The 16390-nt window shown below is 39.8% G+C and overlaps 2 protein-coding genes across 3 annotated transcripts in view; one reads left to right on the top strand and one right to left on the bottom strand.

The window, feature by feature from the left end:
* The window catches only part of twf1a (twinfilin actin-binding protein 1a), a 16034-nt gene extending 12265 nt beyond the window's left edge, over positions 1-3769 (top strand). Inside the window, exons 6-9 of the mRNA XM_084095605.1 lie at positions 124-249; positions 372-522; positions 1567-1688; positions 2831-3769. Coding sequence (XP_083951731.1) covers positions 124-249; positions 372-522; positions 1567-1688; positions 2831-2983 — 552 coding nt within the window. The 3' untranslated portion in view covers positions 2984-3769. The remainder of the gene's footprint in view (positions 1-123; positions 250-371; positions 523-1566; positions 1689-2830) is intronic.
* On the bottom strand, positions 1415-16320 carry irak4 (interleukin-1 receptor-associated kinase 4; the record flags this gene model as incomplete). 2 transcript variants are annotated; one of them, XM_084095602.1, is made up of 11 exons in its annotated part: positions 1415-1709; positions 3874-3937; positions 4400-4558; positions 4646-4708; positions 10515-10701; positions 11278-11502; positions 13118-13182; positions 13346-13506; positions 13571-13726; positions 14696-14868; positions 16163-16320. In XM_084095602.1, 10 exons carry the CDS (start codon positions 16318-16320, stop codon positions 3884-3886), a joined length of 1401 nt encoding a protein of 466 aa, XP_083951728.1. In that variant the 3' UTR covers positions 1415-1709; positions 3874-3883. The 2 variants fall into 2 exon arrangements, with proteins under 2 accessions (XP_083951728.1, XP_083951729.1); XM_084095603.1 differs by lacking the exon at positions 13571-13726.
* Between the last annotated feature and the right edge of the window lie 70 nt (positions 16321-16390).

Here is a 16390-nt window from a genome sequence, read left to right on the forward strand (position 1 = left end):
TGTGTGTATGCACGTGTGTGTGTATGTGTGTGTGTGTGTGTGTGTGTGTGTGTGTGTTTGTCTGTTTGTGTGTGCACGTGTGTGTGTGTGTGTGTGCACGTGTGTGTGTGTGTGTGTGCACAGATCCAGACAGATATTCACGTGAACACTACGAAGCAGACTCTTCAGGGCGTGGCGTTCCCTCTGGACGGAGAGGCCGTAACCGCGTTACAAAAGTTCAAGGAAAAGAAACTCAACTATGTTCAGCTGGTGAGAGACACACACACACAGACAAACACACACACACACGTACACCTTCATTCAGCAGTTATTCCACAGTAAAGAGAAAGAGTGTTTTGGTTAATAACTGATATCCATCACTGTCTCCAAAGATCATCAACTTTGAGAAGGAGCTGATCATGCTGTCGAACACGGACGCCACGGAGCTGAAGGATTTGCCCAAGAGGATCCCCAAAGACGCGGCGCGCTATCACTTTTTCCGCTTCAAACACTCGCACGAGGGCGACTACCTGGAGTCTGCAGGTACTTCACTCGCGACTGAGTGTGAACTAAACGCTTTCCTCGTTCACATCAACGACGATAGCTATAACGCTAAAGATATCTTTCTAAAAATCGTTCTAAATATAAAAGAATAGCACAGCACAACTATAACGATAACGGCTCAGAGAAACAGTGTCACTGGAATCACTTTCAGCTGATGAACGCTGAAAACATTGAGAGCCAATCAGAATCCACCCTGCTTTAATGAGTTTAAAATTTAAGCGACAGACGACAAAAACTGCAGCGCTTTTAATAAACAAAACAATATCATGCGTCATTGTGGACGCTAATATAGTTATCGTTAGTTATCGTTATAGTTAATGTTAGTTATTGTTAAGCATTGTTATAGTTATTAGTTATCATTATAGTTATTGTTATAGTTATCATTAGTTATCTTTATAGTTATAGTTACCGTTATTGTTATAGTTATCGTTAGTTAGCGTTATAGTTATCGTTAGTTGTTACTGTTATTGTTATCATTAGTTATCGTTATAGTTAGTTATCATTAGTTATCATTGTAGTTATAGTTATCGTTAGCTATCATTATAGTTTTTTTATAGTTATCATTTATAGTTCAGTTTCTGCTGAACTGGATGTTTGTTTTTTAATGACCCTGCAAAAAATATATACATATTTTTTTAAATATTTAAATATGAACGAAAAACAAAACACTAAATTTGATTAAGGTATTTATCTGACAAAATTATTTGGCAAAAAAAACTATGCTAAAAAAAAGCTGACAGGAAAAAGCAAACATAATCAGTTTTTTTGGTTAATAATTTCTTTGTATGACAGTCTGGCCAAAATTATGTCAGCACAATTTGTTGCGTTATTATTATCACATATAAAAAAAATCGACTCCAAGCACAACTAATGTGATTACAACATCTTTACCACATTTTTAATAATAATATCTGAATGAAGTGAGTTTTCCGAGGCCGGCCGTCAGTTTTGTCCTCTACTGTACACTGTAGATGTTTGATCATCAGTGAAATGACATGATTTCCTCTTCCTCTGGATCATCAGTGTTCATTTACTCCATGCCGGGATACAGCTGTGGGATCCGTGAGCGCATGCTTTACTCCAGCTGTAAGAATCCTCTGCTGGAGATGGTGGAGAACACACTGCAGATGGAGGTGGAGAAGAAGGTCCGTTTGCTTCCGCTCCTTCTGTAAAGCAATTATGTGGTTAAAAATTATTATTTGTTAATAATTTACTTCATTTCTTTTTCAAATTGAAATCTTATTGTAAAGTGATACCGTAAATTAATTTTTATTTTAGAAATATATTTTTTTATGTTAAATTATTGTTTTATATATTTTTTAAAGTATCCTAAAATAGTTTTAGTCCTAGTTATACAAAAAATAATGTATTAATTTTTTTAAAATTCTTTTTTATAATTATTGTTCTAATTTTATTTGATTTTACCTCTTATTTTATTTCTTATATTAGGAATAAAAATAGTTTATATTTATTATTTTACATATATGTGTGTATATATATATGACAGGGTCATTAAAAAACAAACATCCAGTTCAGCAGAAACTGAACTATAAATGATAACTATAAAAAAACTATAATGATAGCTAACGATAACTATAACTACAATGATAACTAATATTAATTACATTATCCTATTATTATTTTAAAACATTTAAAATTATGCTAACATGATTTTAGTCCTTATTATATCCTATATTTTTATTATTATTTATTATTTTTATAATTTTATTTATATCAAATAAATTATATTATAATTATTATTATAATTTTTTTGTGATTTTACTTATTTCTTTTTGAATTGTAATTACATTATTTATTTATACTGTATATATATATATATATATATATATATATATATATATATATAAAAATGTATACATTTATATAATGTATACAATGCATAATATAATATAAAATATATATATATATATATATATATATATATATATATATTTATTAATATTATCCTAAAATAATATATAAATATAAATATATAAATTATTCTAACATGATTTCATTCCTAATTAAATTAGGAATAAAAATAGTATATTTCTATTATTTCAAATTATTTGTATAATTTTATTTGATTTTACTTCTTATTTCTTTTTTTTTATTCTTATTAAAATTTTATTTTACATATTGTATTTTATTTGTAGTTGGTATTTTATTTGTATTTTAATTAATTAAATTTTTATTTTTTTATTATTTCAAATTCTAAACAACCCCCATCTAAATGTTTAACGTAATCTAAAAATAGACGCTAAACTCTGTGTGTTTCTCCCCGCAGTTGGAGATCGATAACGGCGACGAGCTGACGGCTGATTTCCTGTACGACGAGGTTCATCCGAAGCAACACGCGCACAAGCAGGCCTTCGCTAAACCGCGCGGGCCGCCGGGCCGGAGAGGCGACCGCAGGATCACACGGCCCGCTGACGACTAGCCTAGCGTTAGCAGCAACCCAAGAGGCCACCAAGCTGTCGAGCGCTTACTTCCCACAATCCCCTGCAGGAAGCCATGCGCTGAACTATGCACCATAACACAAACGCCCATCATGAGGTGTGCTTCAACTCAACAGCGACTTTCATATTAAAATGAACAAAGAATTATTTTAACAAATGATCAATCAAATTCAGAAAGGCTTTTGTGATTTTAAACCGTGCCAAACTCACAATTGCAGTTACTGAAACGAAAAGACCTGAACATTCGCCATTCCTTTTATCGCGTCTTATTTTGTTACATTGTTGTACATTGTCTTTTTTACCAAACACGAGTCACATGTTAATCACAGCTCACATCTGACGGATCGAACCGAACTCACGTCACATACTTTTTTATGACATTCACATTTTTTGATATGATGGTGTTTTGTTCTCATGTTCCAGGATGCTCATTTTTCTATGCAATTTTGTTTTTGAACATGTTTTTTTTCTCTTGTGTTTCCCACTCGACTGTGAAGCCGCATCAGGACACACAGAATTATTCAGTTGAAAGTATATTAAAAGGGAAGACGGGATTATGTGTGTGTGTGTGTGTGTGTTTGTGTGTGAATTCACTGCTAGGTCAGAACTAGCGCAGGTCATGTTGAGTATCTACTGTCGTTTGGCAAACCACTGTTGAACATCTGTACTGACACAGACGCTCTTACGTTTCACATGTAGCCTGTCTGTGTTCAGACGTCTCAAATACTTGTTTTTTTAGAGAAAAATAAAGTATTTAAATCATTGAATGGACTGTCCTTTATTACATCACACAGGAGAGACTCGGGATCATGGGAAATGAGCGTTTGTGTCTAAAGTTCAGTTCAGGATTGCACTGTAAATGTTGATTTACCTGGAGCGGATCATCCGGAGCTCTGGGAATGTTTGAGATGAAGATCTTCCAGCTCAGAGAGAACCTGACCATTCAAAAAATCATAATATCTTACTTACATATTTATTTAAACATTATACATTTACATAAAATTTAACTGGAAAAACACACACACATGCACACACTCTCACGCACACACTCTCTTTCACAGACACACCTGTGTGATCGCAATTCTTCTGTTCTTCTCACAGAGACGCCATGTCATACATCACACACACACACACACACACACACACACACACACTGAGATGCCACGTCATACATCACACACACGCACACACACACCTGTGTGATGGTGGGTCTTCTGTTCTTCTCACACAGACACTGAGACGCCATGTCATACATCACACACATACACACACACACACTGAGATGCCACGTCATACATCACACGCACACACACACCTGTGTGATGGCGGGTCTTCTGTTCTTCTTCTCACACACACACTGAGATGCCACGTCATACATCACACGCACACACACACACCTGTGTGATGGTGGGTCTTCTGTTCTTCTTCTCACACAGACACTGAGACGCCACGTCGTACATCTTCTCCACCTCCTCCATCTGCCATCCCTCCATCTTACTATCAATGAAGTCCGACAGAGAGACCTCGTCATCATCGATCTCATCCTTCATCTCCATCTGAAACACACACACACACACAGGTGACTGAGCTGCACAGACAGACGAGGAGAGTTTGAAAAGATCTGACTGAACGTTCACACACACCAGTAGTTTAGGATCACGGCTTTCATCCACTGGAGGAAGACCAGACAAAATCTCCAGCAACACCTGCACGATAAACACAGAAATATAATTCATGTAATTCATGCTCATTAAAGTCTTTCAATGAGATGCTCCGAGTGAATACAAACACCAAAACTATTGCTGGAATGAAGCGATTCCCCCTGTTGTATTACAAATTTATTAAATGTTTAATTTAGGTTTCAACATTAAAAGTTAAGACTTTGATTTTAGTAGGGTCAGTTTCTAGCTAAAGACTCTGGCCAGTCCTGTTTTCTCTATTGTATTTTAAATGAGTCAGATCACTGAGATTCTCACCTTTCAGCCTAGACGTTGAATCGTTAGGTTGATTGGATTAGCTGTAGGGGAGACTTTCACCTTTTTGTCTTTAATGGCTCTGGGATGGCTCTTGGAACCGGAGTTCCTGGCCAGTATCAGCATTTGAATAGTTATGCTGATTCAATTGGACTGGTAGTGCTCTCAGAGTAGGGTGTGTTCCTACTTCATTTGCATGCTTTGTTCAGAGTCTCCACCTCTATGCAATCCCTCCCCCTTGGAATGTATATAACTACAATGCATACTGTATTAGATTTAGTTGGACAAACTGCAGCCACGCTCAAATAAAGAATAACTTCTGTTTTGAACGCAATCCCAACGTCTCCTGGTCTCTGCTTTGAAGAAGGAAAAAGTTCCCTACACCCCTCTAACCCGGTTAGTGTTGAAGAGGAACGAGTGAAGCACGTTTGAATGATGCATGTGTGCTGATAAACCATCAGTATCTGAAATACACATTTCTGTCTTAAAGCCTCTATGAAAGTAAATGGATAACTCTTGCTTTTGCAGTGTTTATCTGTGCACTTCATTATTGTGTTAAATTCCTGTTCCTGGTAATCTTGAATCAGAATAACACCTTGGTTACGACTGTTACCTCGGTTCCCCGAAGAGGGAACGAGACGCTGTGTCGATTGACGCCAAGGGAACGCTTCGCGTGATGATGTCTGGAAGCACAAGTAAAATCATTCCAAGGGTGTGGCGGGTGACGTCAGGAACCAGGAAAAACAGAGCAGCGCTAGCTTCGTAAAAGTCTGAAGCAGTCGAGACACGTAGGAGATATAAAGGAGGAGGACAGAAGGACTGTAGCGTAATAGATCTAGCCACATTAGTGGGGACCTTTGGATTATAGCCTGGTCTAGGATGAAGGAATGCTTTCCCTTCTCCGTGCCAGATGCAAATTCCAAGCACGAGGTTGCAACCGACAGTGCTTGCCAATCTCCTATCCTTTTAAGAGAAGTGATAAGTGAGGAGGAACAAAGCTTTCAAGGTCGGAAACTTGGAACCTCCAGTGGCTCGAAGGGAGCCAGGGAAAGGCCTTGCAGGACAATGGCCAGATCCCATGTCGGCACCCTAGTGCGAGCTGTAGGCCTCAGCCTCAGAGTACCACAGAGGAAACGAGATACCAACGGGTCTTTACCCAAAGACATTCCACCCAAAGGAATGTGGTAAGCACCTATGGCTGCCACAGAAACCTTAAAAGTGGACGGGGATAGCCTTGCAGTGAATCGCTCCTGCAGGAACTCCAGCACTGGAGCAACCGGGCAGTTAACTGGGTCCAACCGACGGTCACTACACCATGAAGTGAAGACTCTCCACTTCAAGGCATAAAGTTGCCTCGTGGAGCTCTGGACTGTAGAGAGATCTCCACAACCTCAGTTGAGAGACCTGTCCTTTTGAGCTGGGCTCCCTCAGAGGGCAAGCCCACAGGTTCCACAGTTCTGGGGACAGAAGGTCCCTCCTGACAGGTAACTCCAGCAGAGGCCCGTCGAGGAGAGACACTAGATCGGGGAACCATACTCGTAAGAAGTAGAAGTAGACATAAGATGTAGGCGAACCTGGTCCCTGCAAACTCTCTCCAGAACTCCCGGGAGCAGAGCGATCGGGGGAAAAGCTTATAAACGCCTCAGCCAAGTTTGTACCATAGCATCCAGTCCCAGAGGAGCTGGATGCGTGAGGGAAAACCACAAACAGATCCACTTGTGCCTGGCCGAACACCCTCCATATCTTCTCCACCACCTCGGGGTGGAGCTTCCATTCCCCAGGCCTCAGGCCCTGTCTTGACAGGATGTCTGCTCTTATATTCTGGGCTCCAGGGATGTAAGCTGCTCTGAGTGACATTAGCTTCCCCCGGGACCACAGGAGGATTTGGCGTGTGAGTTTACAGAGTGGACGCGAGCGCAAACCCCCCTAGTGATTTATATAGGCGAGCACAGATGTGTTATCTGTGCGGACCTACACATGATGGCCCCTGAGGTCTGTGAGAAAGTTCTTTATGGCAAGAAATACAGCCAACATCTCCAGGCGGTTGATGTGCCATGAGAGATGGTGGTTCCTCCACAGACTCTGAGTCGAGCGTCCTTCCAGGATCGCCCCCCCCCGACAAGAAGAAGCTCCCAACATGGGACCTTGGGACAGGAACCAAGGTTTCTTCCACATAACCAGGGCACGTAAGCATCGCCACGTAATGCTGGTCATGCAACAGGGGTTGCCCCTCGGGGAAAAGTTGCCCCACTGCAGGTATCTCATTTACAACAGTCCAAAAGATATCAAGTTGGACGCTGCGGCCATCAGACCCAACAGTCTTTGAAACTGCTTGACAGAGTGTGACTGGCCTAGCTTTATTCTTTTCACAGCCGAAAGGATGGACTCTATACTTGCCGGTGAAAGGCGTGCCTGCATCGACATTGAGTCCCAAATCACGCCTAGAAAAGTGGTCCACTGCAGTGGAGAAAGCACACTCTTTTTGGCGTTTAGCCATAAAGCGAGAAGAACATCTCGATGCCGAACCGCCAACTGATGCAACTGAGCTAGAATCAAAGAATCATCAATGTAGTTCATAATGCGAATACCCTGCAGGCGCAGAGGGGCCAGAGCTGCTTCTACGCATTTCGTGAAAGTTGGGGATGATAGTGCTAGGCGGAATGGAAGAAATCGATATTGGTAAGTTTTGCCCCTGAAAGCAAACCTAAGGAACTTCCTGTGATATGGAAGGATGGAAATATGGAAGTACACGTCCTTGAGATCTATCATGACAAACCAGTAATCGGATCTGATCAGCAGCCCCAAAGACATGAGAGCAACGGGGGAGGAGCCTCTGGAAAGCAGCCGCCTGTTTAGCTGCCTCCTGGAACCTCTCGATGACTGAATTCACAGCGTCGCCGAAGAGGCCAGAAGGTGACAGGGGCGCATCCATAAGAATATTTTTGTCTTTTTCCTTAATATTGCTTAAATTGAGCCACAGATGCCTCTCAGTGGCCACCAGGGCTGCTATAGAGCGGGCAATGGATTTAGCCGTCTCCTTGGTGGCCCTGAGAGATAAATCTGTGGCTCGGCATAAATCCCGGCCAATCCCCCCGCCCTCATCCATGTCTCCTAACAACTCATTTTGGTAGGCCTGCAACAGCGACATAGTGTGAAGGCATGCAGCAGCCTGACCAGCGGCTGAGTAAGCTTTACCCACTGGTGAAGATGTGGTTCTGACTGGCTTAGTGGGTAATGCCGGGCCTTTAGGGAAGATGCTGCTTCAGGGGAGAGATAGCTCGCGAGTGTCTCTTCCACTTTTGGCATCTTCCCATGACTGTGCTCTTTATAATTCGATATAGAGGAATAGTTAGATGTTTGTGCACTATACACTCTGTATGAAACCGGTTTCTCCCACTATCTCGACACCTCTGTGTGGAGATTGGAGAAAAACAGTAAGCCCCGGCGTTGAGGTTGTGACCGTGATGGCAGGAAACGTTCGTCCAGCTTGCTTTTGGAGAGAACGTCCAGCTTTTCTGCTGGTCAGTCTTTCAACTGCTCTTGTCACAACCTCAACCAGAAACAATCCTCAGAACTAGACAGTTGCAGTGTCGGTGCCTCAATCGGGGCGGAAAGAACCACAGTGCGTGCTTCCAAACCCTGAGAGAATGCACTGGACCTACCAGGTGAAGGCAGAGATAAGGCTGTGCCGTCTGATAGATCCATCTGCGAACCCCATGACTGCCCTGGGGAACGCAAGCCGGAGCGTCCTCGCGAAAGAACGCCAGACGGGATCGGAGTTTCCACATGGGAAGCACATCATGCACATCGCTGACTGTGCATGATCCTCACCCAAACAAGCTACACAAAGAATGTGTGTGTCCCCACCCGTTCAATAACGCGGGCAGGGGTCCACATACACACTCTAAACTGCTGCTTGCTGGCCATGACATACATACATATAAAGAAACAAACAAAAATAATTTCAGAAATTAAGTTATGTGTAATAATGTGAAATGACACAGGGAAAAAGTATTGAACACATGAAGAAAGGGAGGTGCAAAAAGGCATGGAAAGCCAAGACAACTGCTGAAAACTTACAGTAATTAAAAAGCAATCCAACCCCCTGTCAGTGGAAATTAATAACAGCTGGTTGTGATTATTCTATCTGATTATTCTTTTCACTCCTCTATCAGAAATCTTGTGAGGAGCACTGGTCGAGGCAAATTTATGGTGAAATTATTGTCTTTCCACTTCCGTATTATGGCCCCAAAAGTGCTCACTGGACCATCAGAAGCTTAGAATGGCGCCTATAACCAATGCCATCATTATGTTTTGCAACAATTAGGTTGCAAAGGTCTTGAGACAGCTCTTTGCTTTTACCCATCATGAGATGTGTCTTGTGTGACACCTTTGCAATGAGACCCTTTTGTAGGCCATCATTTGGGACTGAACCAGCTGTTATTAATTTCCACTGACAGGGGGCTGGATTGCTTTTTAATTACTGTAAGTTTTCAGCAGTTGTCTTGGCTTTCCATGCCTTTTTGCACCTCCCTTTCTTTATGTGTTTTCCCTGTGTCACAGTAGCGGTTTTTGGCACGGGCGAACCGGGCAATCGCCCGGGGCGGCATTTTTTTGGGGAGGGGGGGCGGCCGGCACGAGAAAAAAATGAAAAAAAAAGAAATTTGCACTGCGAAGCGGTTTTCTATTAGCTATCATTTCACTGTGTGGGGAATTGGCAAATTTGCGCCCCCTGCAGCTGCAGGCGCCCCTGCTTGCTGAGAAGATGCCGTGCACAGAAGCTGTTTGTTTGAGAAGGGGAAAGGGGAGGGGGCGCGGAGGTGCGGGCGCGGATGACAGTTCACCTCTGGGTCTCTTCCAAATGGAATGGACAAGGGGGGGGGGGGGGGGATCCATATAGTTATCTAAGTCAGTCACACCTCGACTTTCTTCCAAATAACGCACATTTCATTCATAATATTATAAATACAGGCCTCTATATTTCCTGCACATTTTTGTTTTTCTGAATTGTCTGAATGGCTAATAAAAATAGGTAATACAAAACGATTACTTGGTCACCACCACCAAGGTGAATTGGTTTAGTCTTGACTTCTGGTCGTGACTCGTCGTGAGTGACAGTTGGTATGGGGGGGGGGTCAGGGGAAATCTGTTGATTGTCGATGTCGAGTGCCAAATAAGAGATGGACAAGAAAGGTCAAAGCCATCAGGTGCCCAATTTAGAAACGAGTGAAAGATAAAGGTATGCAACTATGTTTTCTCTGTATGATTACGGTATCCATGTCATGAATGAAGGGGCAATATTATTTGGTGAGTATAACTCTTATTTGTTAGCCTTTTTGCTATGATTCTTGCTATGCTTAACAATAATTCGGTTTTACTCAAACACGAGATCTAATTTCACCATAATATTGTGCTTTGCAACAAAACTGTTACAAGTTCAGTTATTAAACTGCAAAAGAATGCTTTTCTTACTTAGTATTTTTGTCTAAAAAAGACAAGAAAAACATCCATTTGATGCGGACTGTAATAATGAACACACCACGCCGAAGCTGAAGATGTCTGATTTAGGAGTGATCTCTCCTCTCAGCGCCTCCTGTGCCATGTATGCCGTAGTTCCCACAATCCTCCCTGTCATGACCGTCGAGCATGACTGTTTGGCTGAAGCTCGCGTCAAACCGAAGTCGGAGATCTTCGCAACCAAGCCTTCATCCAACAAGATGTTTGCGCTGTCGAACAGATGAAATAACGGGGATGTTTGTTTTATAAATCTCTGAGTTACTCTGGATTCAAACCCCACAGACTATATTGTGAAACATAATGATGTCAAAAAGGTTTTTAAAGTCTCTTCTGCTCACCAAGGCTGCTTTTATTTGATCAAAAATACAGTAAAAAAATGTGAAATATTATTATGATTTAGAATAGCTGTTTTCTATGTGAATATATAGTAAAGTGTAATTGATTCCTGTGATCAAAGCTGAATTTTCAGCATCATTACTCCAGTCTTCAGTTTCACATGATCCTTCAGAAATCACTCTAATATGATGATTTGATGCTCAAGAAACATTTATGATTATTAATAATGTTGAAAACATTAATATTTTTGTGGAAACTGATATATTTTATTTTTCACAATTCTTTGATGAATAGTTGGTATAGTTAGAGTTTTGAAGTTTAATCATAATTTTAATATGATGTTAAAATTAAATGTTTTTGAAAACTTACTAAAAATACTTGTGTCTAAAACAGAAAGCAGGCCACATTAGAGCTGAAGTTATTAGTTGTGAGCTGCTGTGGTCGCTCACCTCTTGACGTCTCGATGGATGTGGTTGTTCTGGTGCAGGAACTGCAGACCTCGAGCCGATCCTGCGCTGATCCAACATCTGCTCCGCCAGGAGAGAGGAGAAGAGCCGTCCAAACACGCCAGCCGGTCCAGCAGCGAGCCGTGGGGCATGAAGGAGTACACCAAACACATGTGCACCCCGTCACTGGAGGATCCCAGCAGCTCCACCAGATGCTCATGCTTCAGACTGAGTGAAGAGAGAGAGAGAGAGAGAGAGAGAAAGTGGAGAGAGAGAGAGAGAGAGACTTGACTTTAAGATCACTTTATTTACAAAAACATTAAAGATATAACGTTTTTAGTAAAAAAAAAAAACTTTTAAAAACAACTAGAATGAGAACAATGGATTTAAACAACAACAACAACAGAGTCTCAAGACATGAAATAGCATCTTAGAAACGCAAAATACTCGTTTCTAAAAAAATAAATAAAAATAAGTTTGTCACTTTGGGATTGTTTTCTCTATGAAGGATTCATGCATTTATTCTTTTTTTGTCAATACTTTTGTCCAAAGCGACTTAAATGAGGAATAAAACAAATTCATATTCAATATAAATTAAATCGAAAAACTGCCGAATCAATGAAAGATGAAATGACAGACGACTTGAAAGATATATACATATTTTTTTCCACTATACATTTATTCATTCACATATGAATAAATATGTTTATGTGTGTGTGTGTGTATAGGAATAAAATAATATTTATTTATAAATATCTTATATAATACATAATGTTTTATATACAGTGCTATGCATAAGTTTAGACACCCATGCTAAAGTTGACTAAAAAGAGGAATAAAAAATCATCTTTTGGAAATTGAACTTAATGCCTTAATTTAAAAAATTAGGAAAAATCCAACCTTTAAGGACACCAATTTTCTTTGTGAATGAATAATGTATCGTAAATAAATAAATGTTCTTCCTTAAAATACAGGGTGCATAAGTTTGTGCATAAGTTCCCTTGGCCTTTGGAATTAAAAAAGCCCCACATCATCACATAGCCTTCACCATACCTAGAGTTTGGCATGGGGTACTTTCCATAAGATCATCTCTCAATGCAAATCAAACTAGCTTTTAGGCTAACTGAAATAAAACCATGCCAATATCTAGGTATGGTGAAGGCTATGTGATGATGTGGGGCTATTTTAATTCCAAAGGCCAAGGGAATTTTATCAGGATGCATAGTATCCTAAATTTTTTTTTAAAAAAATACTTAAAAAGTAAAAATCTGCCTGCCTCTATGGGAATTTAACATAGGGGTGTCCAGACTTATGCACCCTGTATTTTAAGGAAGAACATTTATTTATTTACGATACATTATTCATTCACAAAGAAAATTGGTGTCCTTAAAGGTTGGATTTTTCCAAATTTTTTAAATTAAGGCATTAAGTTCAGTTTCCAAAAGATAACTTTTTATTCCTCTTTTTAGTCAACTTTAGTATGGGTGTCTAAACTTATAAATAGCACTGTATAAGCAAATTACGTAATAAATAAATATAATATTTTTTTTACATATAATCAATATGGTTAAAGAATATATATATATATGTAATATATATATTTTCATAATGTAATTATAAAATGTATATATATATATATATATATATATATACATATGTTGTTTTGTATATATATAAACAGAACAATGTTTGATTATTTATAAAGATATTTTATATTACATATAATATTTTATATATAATAAAATTACATATAAAAAAAAATTTAATCCATAGTTTTTTCATAATGTAATTAAACAATTTTAATTTTATAATTATGATATTAACATATATACAGTATTTGTACCTCCTGAGAGTTTGAATCTCTTGATTAAACTGAGTCTTCAGGTCTTCCAGTGAGCCGTCGTCCATCTAGAACAAAACAAACATTACCATGATGCTTTTTAACTTTGTTTAGATCATATTCACTGTCTACTTTCACTCAAATGCAGAAGTAAAATGGGTTGCAAACACACAAAATATGTTGATTCTATAGTTTAGTGGTATTTCGCAGCACTACTGAGCTCAAACTCACAGGATTGAGCTTCTTCACAGCTACATAAGTGTCTCCCATCCGGCCTCTGAAGACGACGCCGAACCCGCCGGAGCCGAGCCGACAGCCTCCGTCCACCAGGGGGCGATCGTCCCAATCGCTCGTGATGACCGTCAGCTCGCGGTGAGAGAACGTGTGGAACCCTGTGTGAGAGAGGGGTTTTAGGGGCTGATGGGTAACGGGTGTCTGATGTGATTATATAAAGACCTTCAGAGCTGCTCCATGTGTTTTCCTCGGGTCCGGTGCTGCTGTCCGGCTCCATCACACGCGTCTCCTGCTGAACGGGTTTGATGACCTCGGGACGGGCGGACAGACGAAGCACTTCTTCACGCTGCGCTGCGCAGACGGACACCCCAGATGGGCCTGATTTCAAAAGTGTTTATTATAAATGATTTATAGGTGCACATCATCATTACTGTGTTAATAATCTTGAATCAGAATAAGTTCCTCTTGCAGCATCTCTTCTCTTCTCTGATGACGAGGGTGGGGCTATAACCTGTCACTCACATGAGATCCACCAACAGCAAACCACAACCATCCAATCAATTCCCCACAGACAAAATCAAGCCCCGCCCATGTTTGTTCTTGTTCCAGAAGCGTTTCACTGGGATATACGACACAATAGAGGTGAATAGACCAGCACAACTTCCCTTTCATGATGACTTTAATACATCTACGTCTACAAATACATTTGAAAAAGCATATTTTTTATCATGCAAAATGCACTTTTACATTATATTTTTGATTGATTCACTTCCGTTGCAAAGATCAGTAGTTATTAACTTAGGGGCTGCTAACACGACACCGTTCTAACAGGAGAAAACCCTTAATGCGCTCCGGCCGCTCACTCGCACAACAACAGTGTTTGGAGCTTGAGAACGCAAATCTTGAAATAAGTTCAAAGGTGCAAGCGGTGAAAAATTAAAAAAAAAATTATCATCTCTGTGTAAACTTCATAAACTTCTGAGAAAATGCTGACGTTGTGCACATGTGTATTACGTGTTTAGTCTATAGGTATGCGCGTTTGAATATATGTGTGTCTTTCTTTACAAATTGACCTCACCAAATTACTTGTCTGGCCTTAAAAATTAAAAAAATTCTGGCCTTAATTATTTATATAACATCTTGTGAAAAGGGGTATAATAGATCCCCTTTAAGCATTTTTCAATGTTTCAGTGTGGACAAGAAACATTTGGAGAACACTTGAAACGCTAGAGTTGACGGTGTGTGTTTTGGAACGGAAACACAGATTTCAAACATATTAATGTAGATTAGTGGATTAATGTAGACGTAGCCTGAGATTGTCAGATCAGGTCATGGCGGTCAGAATACCTGCTTTAGTGTGGCAGATCTTGTCTTCTGGCAGCAGGACGCTGACGGCGGCGAACAGCTGGTGTCGGACCAGAATCTCCACCAGATCTCCAACGGTGCAGTTTGTGGTTCCCCAGTCGAACAGCATCTCCATCGTGGGACTCTTTCCCTGGAGAACTGCTGCTTCAAACCTCCTGAAATCAGACGCCACCCATAGCAACCATAGAGAACATCTTAGCAACTGCATAGCAACCATCCCAAACACCCCAGTACTGGAGCGGTGAGTTTTGAACAGGCGAATACCACCAGTGTTGAAGAAATTGTAAACTAAAAGTATAAAATAAAAAATTTTTCAGTAATTGAAATTAGGCAATATAAAATATTCTAAAAATAGAAACATAAAAAAAGACAAAAACACAAAATAAATTTTAAAACTAAAACTAAACTTAAAACTTAAATTATAAAAATAAAAGCTAATTCAAAATACTATTATACTATAATAGTATATGAGTAATGAAAAAATAATGATGGATAGAACAACTGATGGATGGATGGATGGATGGATGGATGGATGGATGGATGGATGGATGGATGGATGGATGGATGGACAGAATGATAGATGGATGGATAGATGGAACAATGGATGATGATAGAATGATGGATGATAGAACAATAGATGGATGGACAGAAAGATGGATGGATAGATGGATGGACAGAACAGTGGATGAATGGATGGATGGATAGAACAATGGATGGATGGATGAACAGATGGATGGATGAATGAACAGAACGTTGGGTTGATGGACACAGTGACAGATGGATGGATGGATAAATAGAATGATGGATGGATGGAACAATAGATGGATGGATAGATGGATGGATGGATGGATGGATGGATGGATGGATGGATGGATGGATAGAATGATGGATGGATGGATGGATAGAATGATGGATGGATAGAACAATGGATGGATATAAGGATGGATGGATGGGTATGGAAAGAATGATGGATGGATGGATTGATGGACAGAAAAATGGATGCATAGACGAATGGATAGATGGATGGATAGAGCAATGGATGGACAGAACGTTGGATGGAAGGATAGATGGATGGATGGACAGATGGATAGAACAATGGAGGGGTGCTAGATAGATAGATAGATAGACAGATGGAAGTATAGAACAATGGATGGGTGGGTAGAGTGATAGATAGACAGACAGATAAAAATGAAAAAACAAAATTATTAAATTATCTAAAATTAAAATAATAACTAAAATATAAAAATAAATTATATATAATATATATATATATATATATATATATATATATATATATATATATATATATATATATATATATATACATGAAATCACTTTTATTTCATTTTAGATTTTGTAATATCATTTGCCAATACATAGGTCGAAAACATCATCAAGAGTTTCTCTTTAAAGGTCTGCTAGTGTGTGATGATGATGATGATGATGTACCGGATGTGCAGCTGTGAGTATCTGGGTTCTCCGGAGGTTCCGCTTATGTCCATCATGACGCTCCTCCAGGTCTCCTGCGGGTCCAACTGGTCAGATAAAGCCCTCAGTGTGGAGAACCGGAGCTTCCGAACCGGCGTGTCCCGCGTGACGTCACACATGCCGAACCGAACCGTGTTTACTCTTCATAAACACGCGCAGAATCTCTCCTAAAGGGTTCACTCACATTCA

This window comes from Abramis brama (genome assembly GCF_963993115.1).
Source record: "Abramis brama genome assembly, chromosome: 20".
NCBI classification, from domain to species: domain Eukaryota; kingdom Metazoa; phylum Chordata; class Actinopteri; order Cypriniformes; family Leuciscidae; genus Abramis; species Abramis brama.